The 22,888-nt window shown below is 39.4% G+C and overlaps 1 protein-coding gene across 1 annotated transcript in view; it reads right to left on the reverse strand.

The window, feature by feature from the left end:
• MORN3 (MORN repeat containing 3) overlaps positions 1 to 22,888 on the reverse strand; it is a 124,944-nt gene that overhangs the window by 97,092 nt on the left and 4,964 nt on the right. Inside the window, exon 2 of the mRNA XM_053701748.1 lies at positions 12,016 to 12,174. Within this exon, the coding sequence (XP_053557723.1) occupies positions 12,016 to 12,160 (145 nt within the window). The 5' untranslated portion in view covers positions 12,161 to 12,174. The remainder of the gene's footprint in view (positions 1 to 12,015; positions 12,175 to 22,888) is intronic.

The raw sequence follows: 22,888 nt of genomic DNA on the forward strand, positions 1-22,888 counted from the left end.
TTCTCTTCAGCAATTCGGTTTAACTGGTAATTTTCTTAGTTATGTCAATAATCTTCATAAATCTGCTTCCACTAGGATGATAGTTAATGGCATACTCTCTTCTGATATATATCTCAAGAGAGGAACTCGTCAGGGGTGCCCCCTTTCCCCCCTCCTCTTCGATATCTCTATCGAACCTTTGGCCATATATGTTAGACAATGTCTTGATGGCATCAAGATTGGTAAGAAGGAGATGAAAATCGCACTCTACGCTGACGACATTTTAATTTACATTTCTGATACTCGTGTTAATATCCCGAAATTAATATCAATTATTAAACAATTTGGTTCCTTCTCAGGCTACAAAGTAAACACATCGAAATCCGAGCTTATATGGATCAAGCAACCAAAGGACCCCCCCACAGATATCCCATTTAAAATAGTGACTGATTTCTTCACTTATCTTGGTATTATAATATCTTCCAACCCTAATGAGTGGTACAAACTTAATATACCTCCAGTCCTGAATAAAATTAAGGAGGACTTAAAAAAGTGGCAAAGTATCCCCCTTTCCCTTTCGGGTCAAATTGCCCTTTATAAAATGGTATGTCTTCCAAAACTATTATACGTGTTACAAAACACCCCAGTGATGCTTAAGGGAAAAGACATTCTCCATCATAATATGGTGCTGAGGAAATTTATCTGGCAAAACAAGAAACCTAGAATCTCTCTCCTTAAACTCTCTCTTCCCAAAAAATACGCTGGGTTGGCCTTGCCAGACATCAAACTATACAATCTTGCTTTTCTGGCTCGTTTAATTGTGGACTGGATATTTGAGAAGGACTACGTCACGAATAATGAGCTTGAAAAAAGCATAGTAAATCCCTTTGCACCTTCAGCAATTATCCACTGTACTGTTACCTCTCTCCCCAGTGAGCTAAAAAAACTGAAGACCATGTTTATTCCATTGCAGGCCTGGTGGAAAATCTGTAAACTCCTCAAAATAACACATAAAGCATCCAAATTTATCCCCTTAACTGGTAACCCTCTCTTTCAAGCAGGAATTCAATCATCCTTATTCCAAAAATGGAAAGCCTTGGGGTTAAACAACATCTCTCAATTATTAGACATGGAGAGAAAATGTATAAAGACCTTTGGCTCATTAAGAGAGGAGTTTGGTCTTTCCCATAAAGAATTTTTTGCTTATCTACAAGCAAGGCATTTTGCTATGGGCCTGGTTGATGAATTCGGCTGGAGTTGGACAATGGGACCCATAGAGAAGTGGCTAACAATAGCTAAAAATGGCCTTACGTCAATCTCCCCCATTTATTTAGACCTAAGCTCCCTAAAAGGAGATCTCAATTTGGAAAACATCTCTATCAAATGGGGAGCAATTTTGCAACAAAATTTGGAGGACAGTAAAATAATTGAATTTTCAATTGACGAGGTCTCACGAACTACTCTTTCTTCCTCTTGGAGAGAGTCTCATATAAAACTTTTATCTAGGACCTTTTTCACTCCTGAGAAAGGCTCTAGATGTAGAAGTCTGGACTTTAATTCTTGCCCCAGATGTTCGTTTCCTGCGGCTAATCTCATACATATGATTTGGGAATGCCCAATTATCCATCAATTTTGGATGAAATTACAATTTTGGCTTGGGACAATGGGGATCTCCCCTCTGACTCTGTTACCATTTGATATTGTATTTCTTCGAAAAGAACCGGAAGGCCAATCTGCAAATACTAGAATTATTAATTTAGTCATATTAGCGGCACGAAACTTGATTTTCAAAAAATGGAAATGTAGGGCAGCCCCCAGTATCCAAGAGGTCAAAAGCTATCTCAAAAAACAATGTATTCTGGAACAGATTGACACTAATCTAAATGACGAAAACGATGTTATTAAATTCTTTGGAAAATGGTCAATCTTCATCCGGAACCTATCATCATCTGAAACGGAATATATATTATATCCATTTAGAAACACAGAACTGTTATTACTTGGCTTATGGCAATAATTTAGTGCAGACACCTGGAGCTCTTTAATCCCTACCTAAAGTTTTCTTTTTTTTTTTTTTTTTTTTTTATTATTTATTTATTCCCCCGGTTGTTTTGTTTCTCCCACTATCAGCGGGAGAATTTAGTAACTCAATGAAAGAAGAAGATGGGGGGGAATGGGGGGGAAAAGGGGGAAAAAGGGGGAAAAGGAAAAATCCAACAACTAGGTGTACATAGAAAAACAAGGATTGTTATAGTAAAGTACCACTTGATTATTGCTAATGTGAATATGTATATGAATTTGTGCTATGTAAAATTGTATTGAGACACCTTTGTTGGATACAAATAAAAATATAAAAAAAAAAATAAAAAAAAAGTGCCCGGTTTTTAAAAATTTGATTAAAAACAGGGTCACTTTAATTCATCAAAATTTACATTTCACTCCTGTTGAGAGAAAAAACTTACCTTTTAATCTTCACAGCAGCTCCAGCTTCCTCAGGTTGTTGCAAGCCATTTCTGATGTCAGAAATGATGGATAGGTCATCCTCCAATCACGGCTTTCCCCCCGGGGGAATCAGTGTCTGATTCAACACTTTGATTGGAGGAAGCCGGATTCCTCATTTTAGACCCAGGAAGAGGATTTGCGACGGGTGGAGGAAGCTGGAGCTGCTGTGAAGATTAAAAAGTGTTTTTTTCTCAACAGGAGTGAAATGTAAATTTTGATGAATTAAAGTGCCCCTGTTTTTAATCAAATTTAAAAAAAACGGGCACTTTAGCATCAAAATTGACATTCACTTTAAAAAAATGTGTTTAGTATCCCTTTAAGCTGGTGGGTCATCCAGCTGCACCACCTTTACAGTTCATTGATGAAATTGCATTTAAGAAGATCGTTTATCATGGGGCGCTACATTTGACTCATGCAAACACCAGTAACGACGATTTCCTCTGTGGAAGAAGGGAGAATCTATTTAGAAGGGAGAAGCTGTTTTCTGGCTCCTGCTTTTTACAGTGAATGCACTTGTGAACTCTAACAGTCTTGAGTTTGGTACCTCTTTATATAATGTTCATGTGATGTAATGATAATAGAGGGTATAATACCTCATATGTTTATCTGGCATTCTAAGCATATGGGGCCTATTTATGATGATGCGAGCGGACATGATCCTATATATATCGGATCATGTCCGCTGCACATCAGCAGTTCTTGTGAACTGCTGGTGCAATGCCGATCCCAGCAGATTCGTTAGCAGGGGGTGTCAATCAACCCGATTGTTTTGGATCGGGTTGATTTCTGTCGATTTCTGTCCTCCGCCTCAGAGCAGGTGGACAGGTTATGGAGCAGAGGACATGGATTGATAAATATGCCCCTATATGTTTAAGCAGTAACTTGTGTAATTACAAAGGCTAAATATGTAGTCACTAGGTCCATCATTACTATTAATATAGTATTTTTAGTCATACCTTATTAGAGCAGTAGAGCAATATTTAATAGTTATGAATGCATAGTAGTATATTATGTTATTTCACTTTACTCAAGCTGTGTAGTTCTTTTCTATACTGAGAGACGGTCAACAGTATAGGGGCAAGGCTTACATAATACAAAGCTTGTATACAGTCATATTGTGTTCTCTGCCTAATTTATTTATTTATCAAATATTTTACCAGGAAGGATACATTGAGATTTCTCTCGTTTTCAAGTATGTCCTGGGTCCACAAAACATTGCATTGATACAATAGGGTACAATAATACAAAAACACTATTAATACATAACATATGCAGAATTTAACGTAGAACAGGTAGGAAATATAAAATCAACCATGACAGGTGCATTCTGTTTTCAGATATGCAGAGAGGGATCTCTTAAAGGATTTTAGACTTGGGGAAGGTTTTAAAGTGTGCGGGAGGTCGTTCCATAATTGTGGTGCTCTGTAGGAAAAGGAGGATCGAGCTGCATTCTGCTCAGGTAGGGTGGGAGCTTCCCAGAAAGGCTCTTAAACACAAAGATGGAGGTGCGTCTGGATTCCAGCGACAGGCAGTTTAGTTCTTTTAGCATGTCACAATGGTGGGTCCTGTAGTTACATTGTAGCACAAAGCGGCAGAATGAGTTATACAGTGTATTAAGTTTATCAAGGTGAGTTTGCGGTGCAAGTGCATATACTACATCTCCATAATCCACGATTGGCATCAGCATTTGCTGTACAATCTTTTCCTTTACTGTAGGGCTGAGGCAAGATTTGTTTCTGTACAGGGCACCTAGTTTTGGATAGAGTTTAGATGCAAGTTTTTCTATGTGGAGGCCAAAAGATAGATTGGGGTCTAACAACATACCCAAGTATTTGAAAGAGTGGACTGCAGTCAGTGTGCAATTTGATTTTGTTTTAATGCGTAGATGGGACTTTTGTAGTTTGCGTAATTTAGGTATCGTTCCAAAGATCAAAGTGACAGTTTTGTCAGTGTTTAGGAAGAGTTTGTTTTTTTGAGATCCACTTTTCTACCTCTGTGAACTGGTCTTGGAGCACTGCCTCAAGCTGCGGCAGATCAGGTTTGTTTGCATAGATTATCGTGTCGTTTGCGTTGAGTTGAGGATTTGCAGACTTTTGGCAGATCATTTATAAATAATGTGAATAGTAGGGGGCCGAGAATGGAACCTTGGGGAACACCACACGTGACTGGGAGAGGGAGGGAGTCACTGTCAGAAATGGAGACATATTGTGATCAATCTGATACATATGATCAAAACCAGGTTAGTGGACGATCACCAATACCTGAGTTTTTAAGTTTGAGCAGTAGTATGTTTATGTTGTGGTCTACTGTGTCAAAGGCCTTTGCAAAATCAAGAAAAATAGCTCCAGTTAGGTCTCCTTGTTCCATGCCAGTTTGGATGTCGTTGCAAACTTTTAGGAGGGCAGTTGTAGTGGAGTGATTCAGGCGAAATCCTGATTGAACAGGGGTCATATAGTTAGATTGTTGGTAATACTCATAGTTGCGTATGGACGCATTTTTCTAAGATTTTTGACAATACTGGGAGCAATGATATTGGGCGATAGTTGTTAACCATGGTTAACTAACCACTTTTATGGATAGGCACTACTCTTGCAGTCTTCCAAAGTTTGGGTATGTATCCAGACACCAAGGATTCGTTAATTAGGGTTGTGACAGGTTTAGCAATTGCTGGCGCGCTGAGCTTCAACAGCATTGCTGGGATTTGATCAGGTCCAGACTGGTTTTTCATTTTTAGATTATTAAGGTGTTTCTTAACGACAATGATGGGTACATGTTTAAAATTGAACTTATCTATATTTGGTCTTTGTAGATTTGTGTGTTAGATCTCACACATTTTATTGTTATTTTATCTATTACAAATTGTATAAAGTTTGGTCTAATCCAATGATACCTCTTTATCATACTGTATATTGAAATTATACTTGTAGTACCTTTATAAATACAGTAAACATCTTTTCCAGTAACGTAGCCCTAGCGTATTTCTAGCAAATGCAGAATTAAGGGGACAGTCTATTTGAAAATTGTAATTGTTTAAAAATATAGAAAATCCCTTTATTACCCTTTATTAGGTCTTCTGTACTATGAACCTCTCTGCTTCCCCTTATATTAGACTTACAGGACCATATGCTAAAACCAGCTGCTCAGTTCCAGCATGTATTTGAGTGACATTATAACAAAGCATTTGGCTGTGATCTCAGATTGCACTTCTACCTCGTCTTGACTGCAACACACAAACTACTCACCTACATGACTCATTTGTGCAGCTAGAACTGGGGAAAAGATTGCGTCACTAAACTTATCAATCAGTGTTTATGAACAATTTGCTAAAACACTTCATTTAATTTAATCACTTAGAAGGATGAACTCTTTTAATAAATAAAAAAATGTTCATTGGAACTTCAAAATGTTGGGCACGCTGTAGCTCAGAGATAGAAATATGTTAGAAACACTAAGAGCGGTGATTTGGAATTGTCAGAAAAGGGCTATTAACGATGGCTGCTTCTATAAGATTTTGGACAACCATTGGTCAGAAACTTCACTAAAAAACAAACATCATTATGGCACTTTATTTATACAGCTCCAACAGCAATATGTTTCCGTAGCAAAAAGCATACATGAGACAGTGCACAGAAACAAAAATATAGTAACAAAAGTTTAGCCAAAACATTATAGAAACAACTATAGTTTCATATTATTTTTATTGTGTTATTGGGCTACGATTGGGGAGGTTTGGGCAGAGAGGGGAAATAATAAATATAACACATTAAGGGCAGATTACAAGTAGAGCGCTAATTAACTCTCCCGCTCAAATGTTAATTGCACTAGAAGTAAGCTTTTTGCACGCATCAGGTTGCACTTGTATTATGACTTGAAAGTAAATAGTTTTCGCTTGCATGCTCCCCTAACGAGCGCAAAAAGCTGAAGTTAGAATATTGCGCGCGTGTTCACATATTCCCCCATAGAAGTCAATGGAGAAAAAAAGTGGAAGAAAATCACCCCACTCTCGTGTAAATCCAATTGCATATCCTCATGTACGCTAACCTGACATGAAAATATTAATATTTCACAATCCAATGTTCTTCACATAGAAGAATATGTTCTATTTATTCATAAATACATATTTCTACATATATCTGTTTTTTTGTTCAATATATATCTAAACCAATATTTATACATAATTATATATAGGTATAGATCTATACAGATATATACAGGGAGTGCAGAATTATTAGGCAAATGAGTATTTTGACCACATCATCCTCTTTATGCATGTTGTCTTACTCCAAGCTGTATAGGCTCGAAAGCCTACTACCAATTAAGCATATTAGGTGATGTGCATCTCTGTAATGAGAAGGGGTGTGGTCTAATGACATCAACACCCTATATCAGGTGTGCATAATTATTAGGCAACTTCCTTTCCTTTGGCAAAATGGGTCAAAAGAAGGACTTGACAGGCTCAGAAAAGTCAAAAATAGTGAGATATCTTGCAGAGGGATGCAGCACTCTTAAAATTGCAAAGCTTCTGAAGCGTGATCATCGAACAATCAAGCGTTTCATTCAAAATAGTCAACAGGGTCGCAAGGAGCGTGTGGAAAAACCAAGGTGCAAAATAACTGCCCATGAACTGAGAAAAGTCAAGCGTGCAGCTGCCAAGATGCCACTTGCCACCAGTTTGGCCATATTTCAGAGCTGCAACATCACTGGAGTGCCCAAAAGCACAAGGTGTGCAATACTTAGAGACATGGCCAAGGTAAGAAAGGCTGAAAGACGACCACCACTGAACAAGACACACAAGCTGAAACGTCAAGACTGGGCAAGAAATATCTCAAGACTGATTTTTCTAAGGTTTTATGGGCTGATGAAATGAGAGTGAGTCTTGATGGGCCAGATGGATGGGCCCGTGGCTGGATTGGTAAAGGGCAGAGAGCTCCAGTCCGACTCAGACGCCAGCAAGGTGGAGGTGGAGTACTGGTTTGGGCTGGTATCATCAAAGATGAGCTTGTGGGGCCTTTTCGGGTTGAGGATGGAGTCAAGCTCAACTCCCAGTCCTACTGCCAGTTTCTGTAAGACACCTTCTTCAAGCAGTGGTACAGGAAGAAGTCTGCATCCTTCAAGAAAAACATGATTTTCATGCAGGACAATGCTCCATCACACGCGTCCAAGTACTCCACAGCGTGGCTGGCAAGAAAGGGTATAAAAGAAGAAAATCTAATGACATGGCCTCCTTGTTCACCTGATCTGAACCCCATTGAGAACCCGTGGTCCATCATCAAATGTGAGATTTACAAGGAGGGAAAACAGTACACCTCTCTGAACAGTGTCTGGGAGGCTGTGGTTGCTGCTGCACGCAATGTTGATGGTGAACAGATCAAAACACTGACAGAATCAGTGGATGGCAGGCTTTTGAGTGTCCTTGCAAAGAAAGGTGGCTATATTGGTCACTGATTTGTTTTTGTTTTGTTTTTGAATGTCAGAAATGTATATTTGTGAATGTTGAGATGTTATATTGGTTTCACTGGTAAAAATAAATAATTGAAATGGGTATATATTTGTTTTTTGTTAAGTTGCCTAATAATTATGCACAGTAATAGTCACCTGCACACACAGATATCCCCCTAAAATAGCTATAACTAAAAACAAACTAAAAACTACTTCCAAAACTATTCAGCTTTGATATTAATGAGTTTTTTGGGTTCATTGAGAACATGGTTGTTGTTCAATAATAAAATTAATCCTCAAAAATACAACTTGCCTAATAATTCTGCACTCCCTGTATATAGGAATATCTATTTAAAAATACATAGAACATATTCTGCTATGTGCAGAACATTGGAACGTCAAATATTTACACTAAATACATGGTTAAATCCTTTATTAAATAAAAAATAGCAGTAAACGTTTTTTCCAGTAAGTAGTACAACGTAGCCCTAGCGTATTTCTAGAAAATGTATAATTAAGGGGACAGTCTATTTGAAAATTGTAATTGTTTAAAAATATAGAAAATCACTTTATTACCCACTCCCCAGTTTTGAATAACCAGCACTATTGTATAAATACACTTTTTACCTTTGTGATTAACTTGTATCTAAGCCTCTGCAGATTACCCCCTTATCTCAGTTCTTTTGACAGACTTGCATTTATCCAGTCAGTGTTGACTCATAAATAACTATAAGGGATTGAGCACAATATTATCTATATGACACACATGAACTAGTAGTGTCTAACTGTGAAAAACTGTAAAAATGCACTGATATAAGAATTGGCATTCACTAGCTTAGAAATCAGTTTGAGGCTACCTAATTTTAGCTTTCAACAAAGAATACAGCAAAGCAAATATGATGATTAAAGTAAACTGGAAAGTTGTTTAAAATTGCATGCCCTATCTGAATCATGAAAGTTTAATTTTGACTAGACTGTCCCTTTAAATACTGATTCTAAAGCTCTTTTGTACCAATCTTGAACTGGATAAGGACTGTGTGTGCTCAATATCATAGATGTTTGTATTAATTGCTGCTTTATGAGTCTGTGATGCATGACAGGAAATGAGGAAAGTGTATGCGTGACTGATAAGTGATGCGACTTGTTTCCAGTGAAGTGTACAATAAGAAAGAAGAAACCACAACGGAACACATTGCCGGAATAACTCTATGTATTAAGCTAAAATAAGCAGAAACACTATAGAACAAACCCATACAACTCTAGGTCTTGTGTACTATGAACCTCTCTGCTTCCCCTTATATTAGACGTACAGGACCATATGCTAAAACCAGCTGCTCAGTTCCAGCATGTATTTGAGTGACATTATGACAAAGCATTTGGCTGTGATCTCACATTGCACTTCTACCTCGTCTCGACTGCAACACACAAACTACTCACCTACATGACTCATTTGTGCAGCTAGAACTGGAGCAAAGATTGCGTCACTAAACTTATCAATCAGTGTTTATGAACAATTTGCTAAAACACTTCATTTAATTTAATCACTTAGAAGGATGAACTCTTTTAATTAATAAAAAAATGTTCATTGGAACTTCAAAATGTTGGGAACGCTGTAGCTCAGAGATAGAAATATGTTAGAAACACTAAGAGCTGTGATTTGGAATTGTCAGAAAAGGGCTATTAACGATGGCTGCTTCTATAAGATTTTGGACAACCACTGGTCAGAAACTTCACTAAAAAACAAACATCATTATGGCACTTTATTTATACAGCTCCAACAGCAATATGTTTCTGTAGCAAAAAGCATACATGAGACAGTGCACAGAAACAAAAATATAGTAACAAAAGTTTAGCCAAAACATTATAGAAACAACTATAGTTTCATATTATTTTTATTGTGTTATTGGGCTATGATTGGGGAGGTGTGGGCAGAGAGGGGAAGTAATGAATATAACACATTATGTGTCAGATGGAGAGGGTACGTCTATGACAGAGAGTAATATATAGGAGTGTGTCAGATAGAGAGGGTATGTCAGTGACAGAGAGTAATATATAGGAGTGTGTCAGATGGAGAGGGTACGTCTATGACAGAGAGTGTTATATAGGAGTGTGTCAGATGGAGAGGGTACGTCAGTGACATAGAGTAATATATAGGAGTGTGTCAGATAGAGAGGGTATGTCAGTGACATAGAGTAATATATAGGAGTGTGTCAGATAGAGAGGGTATGTCAGTGACAGAGAGTAATATATAGGAGTGTGTCAGATGGAGAGGGTATGTCAGTGACATAGAGTAATATATAGGATTGTGTCAGATAGAGAGGGTATGTCAGTGACAGAGAGTAATATATAGGATTGTGTCAGATGGAGAGGGTATGTCAGTGACAGAGAGTAATATATAGGATTGTGTCAGATGGAGAGGGTATGTCAGTGACATAGAGTAATATATAGGAGTGTGTCAGATGGAGAGGGTATGTCAGTGACATAGAGTAATATATAGGAGTGTGTCAGATAGAGAGGGTATGTCAGTGACATAGAGTAATATATAGGAGTGTGTCAGATAGAGAGGGTATGTCAGTGACATAGAGTAATAAATAGGAGTGTGTCAGATAGAGATGGTATGTCAGTGACATAGAGTAATATATAGGAGTGTGTCAGATGGAGAGGGTATGTCAGTGACATAGAGTAATATATAGGATTGTGTCAGATGGAGACGGTACGTCAGTGACAGAGAGTGTTATATAGGAGAGTGTGTAAGGCGGAGAGGGTACATCTATGACAGATCGTGTTATATAGGATTGTGTCAGATGGAGAGGGTATCTCAGTGACATAGAGTAATATATAGGATTGTGTCAGATGGAGAGGGTATGTCAGTGACAGAGTAATATATAGGAGTGTGTCAGATGGAGAGGGTATGTCAGTGACAGAGAGTGTTATATAGGATTGTGTCAGATGGAGAGGGTATGTCAGTGACAGAGAGTAATATACAGGATTGTGTCAGATGGAGAGGGTATGTCAGTGAGATAGAGTAATATATAGGAGTGTGTCAGATGGAGAGGGTATGGCAGTGACATAGAGTAATATATAGGAGTGTGTCAGATGGAGAGGGTATGTTAGTGACAGAGAGTGTTATATAGGAGTGTGTCAGATGGAGAGGGTATGTCAGTGACACAGAGTGTTATATAGGAGTGTGTCAGATAGAGAGGGTATGTCAGTGACAGAGAGTAATATATAGGAGTGTGTCAGATGGAGAGGGTATGTCAGTGACAGAGAGTGTTATATAGGAGTGTGTCAGATGGAGAGGGTATGTCAGTGACATAGAGTAATATATAGGAGTGTGTCAGATAGAGAGGGTATGTCAATGACAGAGTGTTATATAGGAGTTATTTTTTCAAAGTATGTTGCAATAGTATGTGTGAGCTACACTATTGACTGTTTCCCTTAAAGGGATCAGAAAGTCAATATAAAACTTACATGAGTATGTAATTTTAAAACACTTTTAAATTCCCTTCTATTTTCAAATGTGCATTGTTCTCTTGGTATCCCTTGTTAAAAAAGAATACGCACATATCCTACAATAGTGAGAGCTGCTGCTAATTGTATGTTCTATCCAAATCATGAAAGAACATTTTGGAGTTTCCTGTCCCTTTAAGATAAATGTTGACGTTTCGTGCATGTAAAAATGGAAGGAGGTGAAGATTGTAAGAGGGATCGAAGAAAGGAGAAAGATTTGCTCAGAAATTGTTCGGTTTAAGAGAATATTCTTACTATCCAGGAAGGGTTTCATCCCATAGTCATTTTGGTTCATTTTCTTGCATATTTAAGCGATTCATTTGTTTAAAATGGTATACGCTTTCATTGTAAAGGTCTTTGAAAATGCTTTTCCAAATCATTACATACTTTTAAAATCCAGTACATTTTGACCATATTCATGCATATAAATGTATTTAAACATGGCCTATCAACAACCAAGGAAGCTAATGGCCCCTGAAAATAAAATTTGCCAACTACAACCGGTAGGACAAAGGATGAGGTCTTCAGTAGATGAACACATTGTAGTTACCTCTCAATTAGATTTTAAAGTTGGGTGCATCTTACCATGTTTTAAATTGTTGAGCCACTCTCCTGTATAATGATCTCCATTTACACTATACACCGAATGTCTTAGGCCAGACTTTTGTGCTTTCCTGTCCCATTCCATCCATAAAGGTTCCACCATCCTTGGGCTCTTTACAAAGGGCATATTGAATAGAAACTCTGCAATTACAGATACATGCATTAAAGGAAACTTTTTATCATTTTGTTGGGAATGTAATGTACATTATATCCCATGTATGCACCATTATTCTATCTGTTATTCCATGACACAAACCACTTAACCAAACCTTATTTGACTTTCTGGATTACCATATCCTTCTCAGTAATCAAATATTTATATAAAGAAAAGAAGAGGAGGGCATTAAACGGACAGAACGGAATAGTGGAGAGTTGGAATGCTAAGTTCATGTGAGGTTGAGGCTTAGAAGCTCAGTGTAGACCACACATGCAAGTCACAAGTTTTCCCTAAGTGTTTATGTACAATAAGGGGCCCATTTATCAAGCTCCGGATGAAGCTTGAGGGCCCGTGTTTCTGGCGAGCCTGCAGGTTCCCCAGAAACACCAGTTATGAAGCAGCGGTCTAAAGACCGCTGCTCCATAACCTGTCCTTCTGCTCTGAGCAGGCGGACAGACATCGCCGCAATTCAACCAGATTGGGTTGATTAACACCCCCTGCTGGCGGCCGAATGGCCGCGAATCTGCAGGGGGCGGCGTTGCACCAGCAGCTCACAAGAGCTGCTTGTGCAATGCTGAATATGGAGAGCGTATTGCTCTCCGCATTCAGCGAGGTCTGTCGGACCTGATCCGCACTGTCGGATCAGGTCCGACAGACCTTTGTTAAATAGGCCCCTTAAGCTTTTTTTTTTTTTTTTTTTTTCTTTTTCTTCAAAAAAACGTCTTTGGGACAAAGCCTGGGAAGCAGTGTATATAGTATATAACTGACTGATTGGACCTGTTGTGAAAAAAAGCTTCAGGACACAGGGCTGGCAGAATTGTACATTATTGTTTTATTTCATGATTCAGATAGAGCATGCAATTTTAAGCAACTTTCTAATTTACTCCTATTATCAAATTTACTTTGTACTCTTGCTATCTTTATTCGAAAAAGCGGGAATCTAAGCTAAGGAGCCGACCCATTTTTTGTTAAGCACCTGGGTAGCGCTTGCTGATTGGTGGCTAAAAGTAGCCACCAATCAGCAAGTGCTATCCAGGGTGCTGAACCAAAAGTAGAGACTTATGGGACTTTGATGTACAAGATAGAGAGCAGGTAAGGAGACTGATGGATGAGGTAGATAAGGGTTGGTTAGAGAGGCATAGCAGGATGAGGCGAGAAAAACTGAGTAGAACAAAATGGTCTCAGAAAGGGAATGAGACATGTGTGTTCTGATCCACTGTAGAATGAGATACATGATGGCTGAGGTATGCAAGCACAGCAGAAATAGAAGAGAAGACGGACCCAGAGTGGGGAACATTACAACAAATATTCCAGTGACACTTTGCTATAGAGCAGACATCCTCAAACTTGGCTTCCAGAGGTTTTGGAACTAGCATCATGGGAAATGTAGTTCCAAAACCTCTGGAGGGCCAAGTTTGAGGATCTGCTATAGAGCAATCAATTAAAGGGATATAAAGTCCAAAAATGTTATTTTGTGATTCAGACGGAGCATAACATTTTTAAAAAGTTTCCAATTTACTTCTATTATCAAATTTGCTTAGTTCCCATGATATTCTTTGTTGCAGCGAAACCTAGGTAGGAAATAGTGCTGCCATCTAGTGTGCTTGCAAATGGATATAATTCTTGCAAAACTGCTGCCATATAGTACTCTAGCAATGGGCAGGATCCTAAGAATACGTCCCTACTTTTCAACATAAGATATCAAGAGAACAAAGAAAAATGATAATAGAAGTAAATTAGAAAGCTGTTTTAAATTGCATGCTCTATCTGAATCATGAAAGGAAAATAAAATGAGAACGAGGCTCCCATTGAAGCATATGGAAGCGCGCTCTAATGAGCGCAAAGCTTCCATTCAATGCAGACGCGAGGTCGAGTTAGCATTGCACCTAACTTGTAATATAAGCACACATTTGCGTGCGCTGGTATTACTAAGTGAAGTGTAAATATTGCTTTCATGAAAGAGATATTTTGCACTCCACTTGTAGTCTAGCCCTAAATGTAAGTTGAAGACATAATTATTTCACATTTTAATAAATAGTGTAACCTAACTCATCCCTTATAGGTGGAAACAAGCAGATATCCCCCATATAAAAGAATGAGTTACGTAAGTTTATACCCCCATCTTGATAGAGAGATGTCACTGTATGATTACAATTCCCATTTAGATAGATATGACTCATTGAAATCTTTATAGGATAAATACTTTAGTTCAAATGGTAAATTTCTCCAGTAGAACTATTTCCCTTGTTTTCCTTGGAATATATATATATATATATATATATATATATATATATATATATATATATATATATATATATAGATATAGATATAGATATATAGTGGGAATGTCAGAAGACTTGGAAGGACATAATCTTGTTTATATTTAACTTTATTGCTCCAGTTACTTATTTAAAGTAGTTTTTTCTTTTAACTGTATACTTGGACATTGTTGTATCAATAATTGTATACAATTGTAACTGTATTTATGCATAAAACAGTTTATTAACCCCTTAACTCAATAAGCCTGTCGTACTGTAAGACGTATATATATATATATATATATATATATATATATATACATCTTCGCTTCAGGAAGCTCCAGCATTCTCGGCTGTTAAAGGGACATGAAACCCAACATTTTTCTTTCATGATTCAGATAGAGAATACAATTTTAAACAACTTTCCAATTTACTTCTATTATTTAATTTGCTTCCTTCTCTTGCTATCATTTGCGGAAAGGTTTATCTAGGTTCTAGCTGTTGATTGGTGGCTGCATATATATTTTGAAGGTGATTGGCTCACCCATGTGTTCAGTTAGAAACTAGTAGTGCATTGCTGCTCCTTCAAAATACCAAGAGAATGACACAGATTAGATAATAGAAGTAAATTAGAAAGTTGTTCTCTATCTGAATCATGAAAGAAATTTTTTGGGTTTCATGTACCTTTAAGTTACAGCCGAGAGCTGGAGCACCTGAAGCTTCACGCATCTGTTGCATATATGAAGCCAGAGTGTGAGGGGGGATCAGGGATGTTGGAGGGGTAGGGCGATCCTACACTGCAGAAAAAAATAAAATAAAAAATTATAAAAAAACATAATTTATGCTTACCTGATAAATTCCTTTCTTCTGTTGTGTGATCAGTCCACGGGTCATCATTACTTCTGGGATATAACTCCTCCCCAACAGGAAATGCAAGAGGATTCACCCAGCAGAGCTGCATATAGCTCCTCCCCTCTACGTCAGTCCCAGTCATTCGACCAAGAATCAACGAGAAAGGAGTAACCAAGGGTGAAGTGGTGACTGGAGTATAATTTAAAAGATATTTACCTGCCTTAAAACAGGGCGGGGCCGTGGACTGATCACACAACAGAAGAAAGGAATTTATCAGGTAAGCATAAATTATGTTTTCTTCTGTTATGTGTGATCAGTCCACGGGTCATCATTACTTCTGGGATACCAATACCAAAGCAAAAGTACACGGATGACGGGAGGGATAGGCAGGCTCATTATACAGAAGGAACCACTGCCTGAAGAACCTTTCTCCCAAAAATAGCCTCCGAAGAAGCAAAAGTGTCAAATTTGTAAAATTTGGAAAAAGTATGAAGCGAAGACCAAGTTGCAGCCTTGCAAATCTGTTCAACAGAGGCCTCATTCTTAAAGGCCCAAGTGGAAGCCACAGCTCTAGTGGAGTGAGCTGTAATTCTTTCAGGAGGCTGCTGTCCAGCAGTCTCATAGGCTAAACGTATTATGCTACGAAGCCAAAAAGAGAGAGAGGTAGCAGAAGCTTTTTGACCTCTCCTCTGTCCAGAATAAACGACAAACAGGGAAGAAGTTTGGCGAAAATCTTTAGTTGCCTGCAAGTAGAACTTGAGGGCACGAACTACATCCAGATTGTGTAGAAGACGTTCCTTCTTTGAAGAAGGATTTGGACACAAGGATGGAACAACAATCTCTTGATTGATATTCCTGTTAGTGACTACCTTAGGTAAGAACCCAGGTTTAGTACGCAGAACTACCTTGTCTGAGTGAAAAATCAGATAAGGAGAATCACAATGTAAGGCTGATAACTCAGAGACTCTTCGAGCCGAGGAAATAGCCATTAAAAACAGAACTTTCCAAGATAACAATTTTATATCAATGGAATGAAGGGGTTCAAACGGAACACCCTGTAAAACGTTAAGAACTAAGTTTAAACTCCATGGCGGAGCAACAGCTTTAAACACAGGCTTGATCCTAGCTAAAGCCTGACAAAAGGCCTGGACGTCTGGATTTTCTGACAGACGCCTGTGTAACAAGATGGACAGAGCTGAAATCTGTCCCTTTAATGAACTAGCTGATAGACCCTTTTCTAAACCTTCTTGTAGAAAGGACAATATCCTAGCGATCCTAACCTTACTCCAAGAGTAACCTTTGGACTCGCACCAGTATAGGTATTTACGCCATATTTTATGGTAAATCCTTCTGGTAACAGGCTTCCTAGCCTGTATCAGGGTATCAATAACCGACTCAGAAAAACCACGTTTTGATAAAATCAAGCGTTCAATTTCCAAGCAGTCAGCTTCAGAGAAGTTAGATTTTGATGTTTGAATGGACCCTGTATCAGAAGGTCCTGTCTTAGAGGTAGAGACCAAGGCGGACAGGATGACATGTCCACTAGATCTGCATACCAAGTCCTGCGTGGCCATGCAGGCGCTATTAGAATCACTGATGCTCTCTCCTGTTTGATTTTGGCAATCAATCGAGGAAGCAGCGGGAAGGGTGGGAACACATAGGCCATCCCGAAGTTCCAAGGTGCTGTCAAAGCATCTATCAGAACCGCTCCCGGATCCCTGGATCTGGACCCGTAGAGAGGAAGTTTGGCGTTCTGGCGAGACGCCATGAGATCTATCTCTGGTTTGCCCCAACGTCGAAGTATTTGGGCAAAGACCTCCGGATGAAGTTCCCACTCCCCCGGATGAAAAGTCTGGCGACTCAAGAAATCCGCCTCCCAGTTCTCCACTCCCGGGATGTGGATTGCTGATAGGTGGCAAGAGTGAGACTCTGCCCAGCGAATTATCTTTGATACTTCCATCATTGCTAGGGAGCTTCTTGTCCCTCCCTGATGGTTGATGTAAGCTACAGTCGTGATGTTGTCCGACTGAAACCTGATGAACCCCCGAGTTGTTAATTGGGGCCAAGTCAGAAGGGCATTGAGAACTGCTCTCAATTCCAGGATGTTTATTGGAAGGAGACTCTCCTCCTGATTCCATAGTCCCTGAGCCTTCAGAGAATTCCAGACAGCGCCCCAACCTAGTAGGCTGGCGTCTGTTGTTACAATTGTCCAGTCTGGCCTGCTGAATGGCATCCCCCTGGACAGGTGTGGCCGATAAAGCCACCATAGAAGAGAATTTCTGGTCTCTTGATTCAGATTCAGAGTAGGGGACAAATCTGAGTAATCCCCATTCCACTGACTTAGCATGCACAATTGCAGCGGTCTGAGGTGTAGGCGTGCAAAAGGTACTATGTCCATTGCCGCTACCATTAAGCCGATCACCTCCATGCATTGAGCTACTGACGGGTGTTGAATGGAATGAAGGACACGGCATGCATTTTGAAGTTTTGTTAACCTGTCTTCTGTCAGGTAAATCTTCATTTCTACAGAATCTATAAGAGTCCCCAAGAATGGAACTCTTGTGAGAGGAAAAAGAGAACTCTTCTTTTCGTTCACTTTCCATCCATGCGACCTTAGAAATGCCAGAACTAACTCTGTATGAGACTTGGCAGTTTGAAAGCTTGAAGCTTGTATTAGAATGTCGTCTAGGTACGGAGCTACCGAAATCCCTCGCGGTCTTAGTACCGCCAGAAGGGCACCCAGAACCTTTGTGAAGATTCTTGGAGCCGTAGCCAATCCGAATGGAAGAGCTACAAACTGGTAGTGCCTGTCTAAGAAGGCAAACCTTAGATACCGGTGATGATCCTTGTGAATCGGTATGTGAAGGTAAGCATCTTTTAAATCCACTGTGGTCATGTACTGACCCTTTTGGATCATGGGTAAGATTGTCCGAATAGTTTCCATTTTGAACGATGGAACTCTTAGGAATTTGTTTAGAATCTTTAAATCTAAGATTGGCCTGAAAGTTCCCTCTTTTTTGGGAACCACAAACAGGTTTGAGTAGAACCCTTGTCCTTGTTCCGACCGCGGAACCGGATGGATCACTCCCATTAATAACAGATCTTGTACACAGCGTAGAAACGCTTCTTTCTTTATCTGGTTTGTTGACAACCTTGACAGATGAAATCTCCCTCTTGGGGGAGATAATTTGAAGTCTAGAAGGTATCCCTGAGATATGATCTCTAGCGCCCAGGGATCCTGAACATCTCTTGCCCAGGCCTGGGCGAAGAGAGAAAGTCTGCCCCCCACTAGATCCGGTCCCGGATCGGGGGCTCTCGGTTCATGCTGTCTTTGGGGCAGCAGCAGGTTTCCTGGCCTGCTTGCTCTTGTTCCAGGACTGGTTAGGCTTCCAGCCTTGCCTGTAACGAGCAACAGCTCCCTCCTGTTTTGGTGCAGTGGAGGTTGATGCTGCTCCTGTTTTGAAATTCCGAAAGGGACGAAAATTAGACTGTCTAGCCTTAGCTTTGGCTTTGTCTTGAGGTAGGGCGTGGCCCTTACCTCCTGTAATGTCAGCGATAATTTCTTTCAAACCGGGCCCAAATAAAGACTGCCCCTTGAAAGGTATATTAAGTAATTTGGACTTAGAAGTAACATCAGCTGACCAGGATTTTAGCCACAGCGCCCTACGTGCCTGTATGGCGAATCCTGAGTTCTTAGCCGTAAGTTTGGTTAAATGTACTACGGCCTCCGAAATGAATGAATTAGCTAGTTTAAGGACTCTAAGCCTGTCCGTAATGTCGTCTAGCGTAGATGAGCTAAGGTTCTCTTCCAGAGACTCAATCCAAAATGCTGCCGCAGCCGTAATCGGCGCGATACATGCAAGGGGTTGCAATATAAAACCTTGTTGAACAAACATTTTCTTAAGGTAACCCTCTAGTTTTTTATCCATTGGATCTGAAAAGGCACAGCTATCCTCCACCGGGATAGTGGTACGCTTAGCTAAAGTAGAAACTGCTCCCTCCACCTTAGGGACCGTTTGCCATAAGTCCCGAGTGGTGGCGTCTATTGGAAACATCTTTCTAAATATTGGAGGGGGTGAGAACGGCACACCGGGTCTATCCCACTCCTTAGTAACAATTTCAGTTAGTCTCTTAGGTATAGGAAAAACGTCAGTACTCGCCGGTACCGCAAAGTATTTATCCAACCTACACAGTTTCTCTGGTATTGCAACGGTGTTACAATCATTGAGAGCTGCTAAGACCTCCCCTAGTAATACACGGAGGTTCTCCAATTTAAATTTAAAATTTGAAATATCTGAATCCAATCTGTTTGGATCAGAACCGTCACCCACAGAATGAAGCTCTCCGTCCTCATGCTCTGCAAGCTGTGACGCAGTATCAGACATGGCCCTAGTATTGTCAGCGCACTCTGTTCTCACCCCAGAGTGATCACGCTTGCCTCTTAGTTCTGGTAATTTAGACAAAACTTCAGTCATAACAGTAGCCATGTCTTGTAATGTTATCTGTAATGGCCGCCCAGATGTACTAGGCGCCATAATATCACGCACCTCCCGGGCGGGAGATGCAGGTACTGCCGCGTGAGGCGAGTTAGTCGGCATAACTCTCCCCTCGCTGTTTGGTGAAATTTGTTCACATTGTACAGATTGACTTTTATTTAAAGTAGCATCAATACAGTTAGTACATAAATTTCTATTGGGCTCCACCTTGGCATTGGAACAAATGACACAGATATCTTCCTCTGAGTCAGACATGTTTAACACACTAGCAATAAACTTGCAACTTGGTTATAATCTTTTTTAGCAAAAACGTACTGTGCCTCAAAGAGGTACTAAACGATTAAATGACAGTTGAAATAATGAACTGAAAAACAGTTATAGCATCAAACTTTAAAACAACACAACTTTTAGCAAAGGTTTGTTCCCATTAGTAAAATAACATTAATTAAATTTGACATAAAAATTACAGAGCAACGTTTTTATTCACAGTCAATATAAAATTCTCACAGCTCTGCTGAGAGAATCTACCTCCCTCCAAAGAAGTTTGAAGACCCCTGAGATCTGTCAGAGATGAACCGGATCATGCAGGAAAAATAAGATTAACTGAATTGAATTTTTTGATGCGTAGCAAAGAGCGCCAAAAACGGCCCTCCCCCTCACACACAGCAGTGAAGAGAAACGAAACTATCACAATTAGAACCAAAACAACTGCCAAGTGGAAAATAATGCCCAAATATTTATTCACTCAGTACCTCAGAAATGTAAACGATTCTACATTCCAGCAAAAACGTTTAACATGATAAATACTTATTAAAAGGATTAGTGACTTTTAACAGAGTAGTTCCGGTGAAATACCATCCCCAGAATACTGAAGTGTATACATACATGTCATTATAACGGTATGGCAGGATTTTCTCATCAATTCCATTCAGAAAATAAAAACTGCAACATACCTCAATGCAGATTCATCTGCCCGCTGTCCCCTGATCTGAAGCTTTTACCTCCCTCAGATGGCCGAGAACAGCAATATGATCTTAACTACTCCGGTTAAAATCATAGTAAAAAACTCTGGTAGATTCTTCCTCAAACTCTGCCAGAGAAGTAATAACACGCTCCGGTGCTATTGTAAAATAACAAACTTTTGATTGAAGTCATAAAAACTAAGTATAATCACCATAGTCCTCTCACACATCCTATCTAGTCGTTGGGTGCAAGAGAATGACTGGGACTGACGTAGAGGGGAGGAGCTATATGCAGCTCTGCTGGGTGAATCCTCTTGCATTTCCTGTTGGGGAGGAGTTATATCCCAGAAGTAATGATGACCCGTGGACTGATCACACATAACAGAAGAAAAAAAGTTTTAATTTTTTTTTATTGGCAGACTGTCTGCCAGTACATAAGATGGGCTTGACCAGTGGGGGGTGGGGGAGGGAAGAGAGCTGTTTAAGAGGAATCAGGGGATGGGAAGTGTCAGGTGGGAGGGTAATCCCTACATTAAAGCTAAAATTAACCTTACAGGCCTCCTAATTAACCCCATTCACTGCCAGGAATAAAAGAAGTGTGCTGCGCAGCTGCAATAAGTGGCCTAATTACCGAAAACTAGCAATGGCAAAGCCATATAGATCAGCTATTTCTGAACAAAGGGGATGCCAGAGATGTTTTTACAACCATTTGTGCCATGATTGCACAAGCAGTATATAAATAATTTCAGTGAGAAACCCAAAGTTTGTGGAAACAATTTTTATTTATTTTTTTATTTTATTTGATCGCATTTGGCGGTGAAAAGGTGGCATGAAATATACTAAAATGAGCCAAGATCAATACCTTAAAAAAAAATAAAAAAAAAAAATATATATATATATATATATATATATATAGTTTTGACAGGTAAATAAAAGAAAAGAAGGCTATATTTCTGTTTAAATTGAGTGATAGCAAAAATGCTGAAAGTCCTGGTAGTGAAGGGGTTAAATATTGTATTATTTATTCTAATCATTCAACTGCAGGACACACTGATGCAAGTTCACCATATGAGAAATACCCTTTTATTATCCTGTTGTTCTCAAGTGCAGGAGAATCAAATGTCCCAATATGCAAACAAATACTGTACGTTCATAAGTCCAACAAATACACCATGTCTAAATTCTCACAGTCAGGCAACCATATCAAACCCACACATCAGGGACGGTTTCTTCAATGGGGAACAGACTTCTGGGAGAATTATATCACAGGACAGGAGTCAAGAACCAGAACTGTCCCAGAAAATGGAAACAGTTGGCAAATATGACTGACCCTCATGTTTGTCCCTTATATGTAGGCTGACCATATTGCCGCTTTAAGAAGGAACACATATGAAAAATACATATGTGAGGGTTCTTATACAAAACCATTTCTTTAAACAGCCCTGAAAACAGCCCTGACATATGTATTTTTCATATGTGTCCCTTTTTAAAGCGGCAATATGGTCAGCTAAAAAACACTGTTTTGGAATAACCCCTGGCAACCTTTGAAATTAACATAAACCAGTGTAATTTCAAAACACAATTTATGCTCACCTGATAAATTTATTTCTCTTGTGGTGTATCCAGTCCACGGATCATCCATTACTTATGGGATATTCTCATTCCCAACAGGAAGTTGCAAGAGGACACCCACAGCAGAGCTGTAATATAGCTCCTCCCCTAACTGTCATAGCCAGTCATTCGACCGAAAACAAGCCGAGAAAGGAGGAACCATAGGGTGCAGTGGTTACTGTAGTTTAAATTTAAAAATTACCTGCCTTAAAATGACAGGGCGGGCCGTGGACTGGATACACCACAAGAGAAATAAATTTATCAGGTGAGCATAAATTGTGTTTTCTCTTGTAAGGTGTATCCAGTCCACGGATCATCCATTACTTGTGGGATACCAATACCAAAGCTAAAGTACACGGATGAAGGGAGGGACAAGGCAGGAACTTAAATGGAAGGAACCACTGCCCGTAAAACCTTTCTCCCAAATATAGCCTCCGAAGAAGCAAAAGTATAAAATTTGTAAAATTTTTAAAAAATATGAAGCGAAGACCAAGTCGTCGCCTTGCAAATCTGATCAAA

This window comes from Bombina bombina, chromosome 2 (genome assembly GCF_027579735.1).
Source record: "Bombina bombina isolate aBomBom1 chromosome 2, aBomBom1.pri, whole genome shotgun sequence".
In the NCBI taxonomy this organism is placed as follows: Eukaryota; Metazoa; Chordata; class Amphibia; order Anura; family Bombinatoridae; genus Bombina; species Bombina bombina.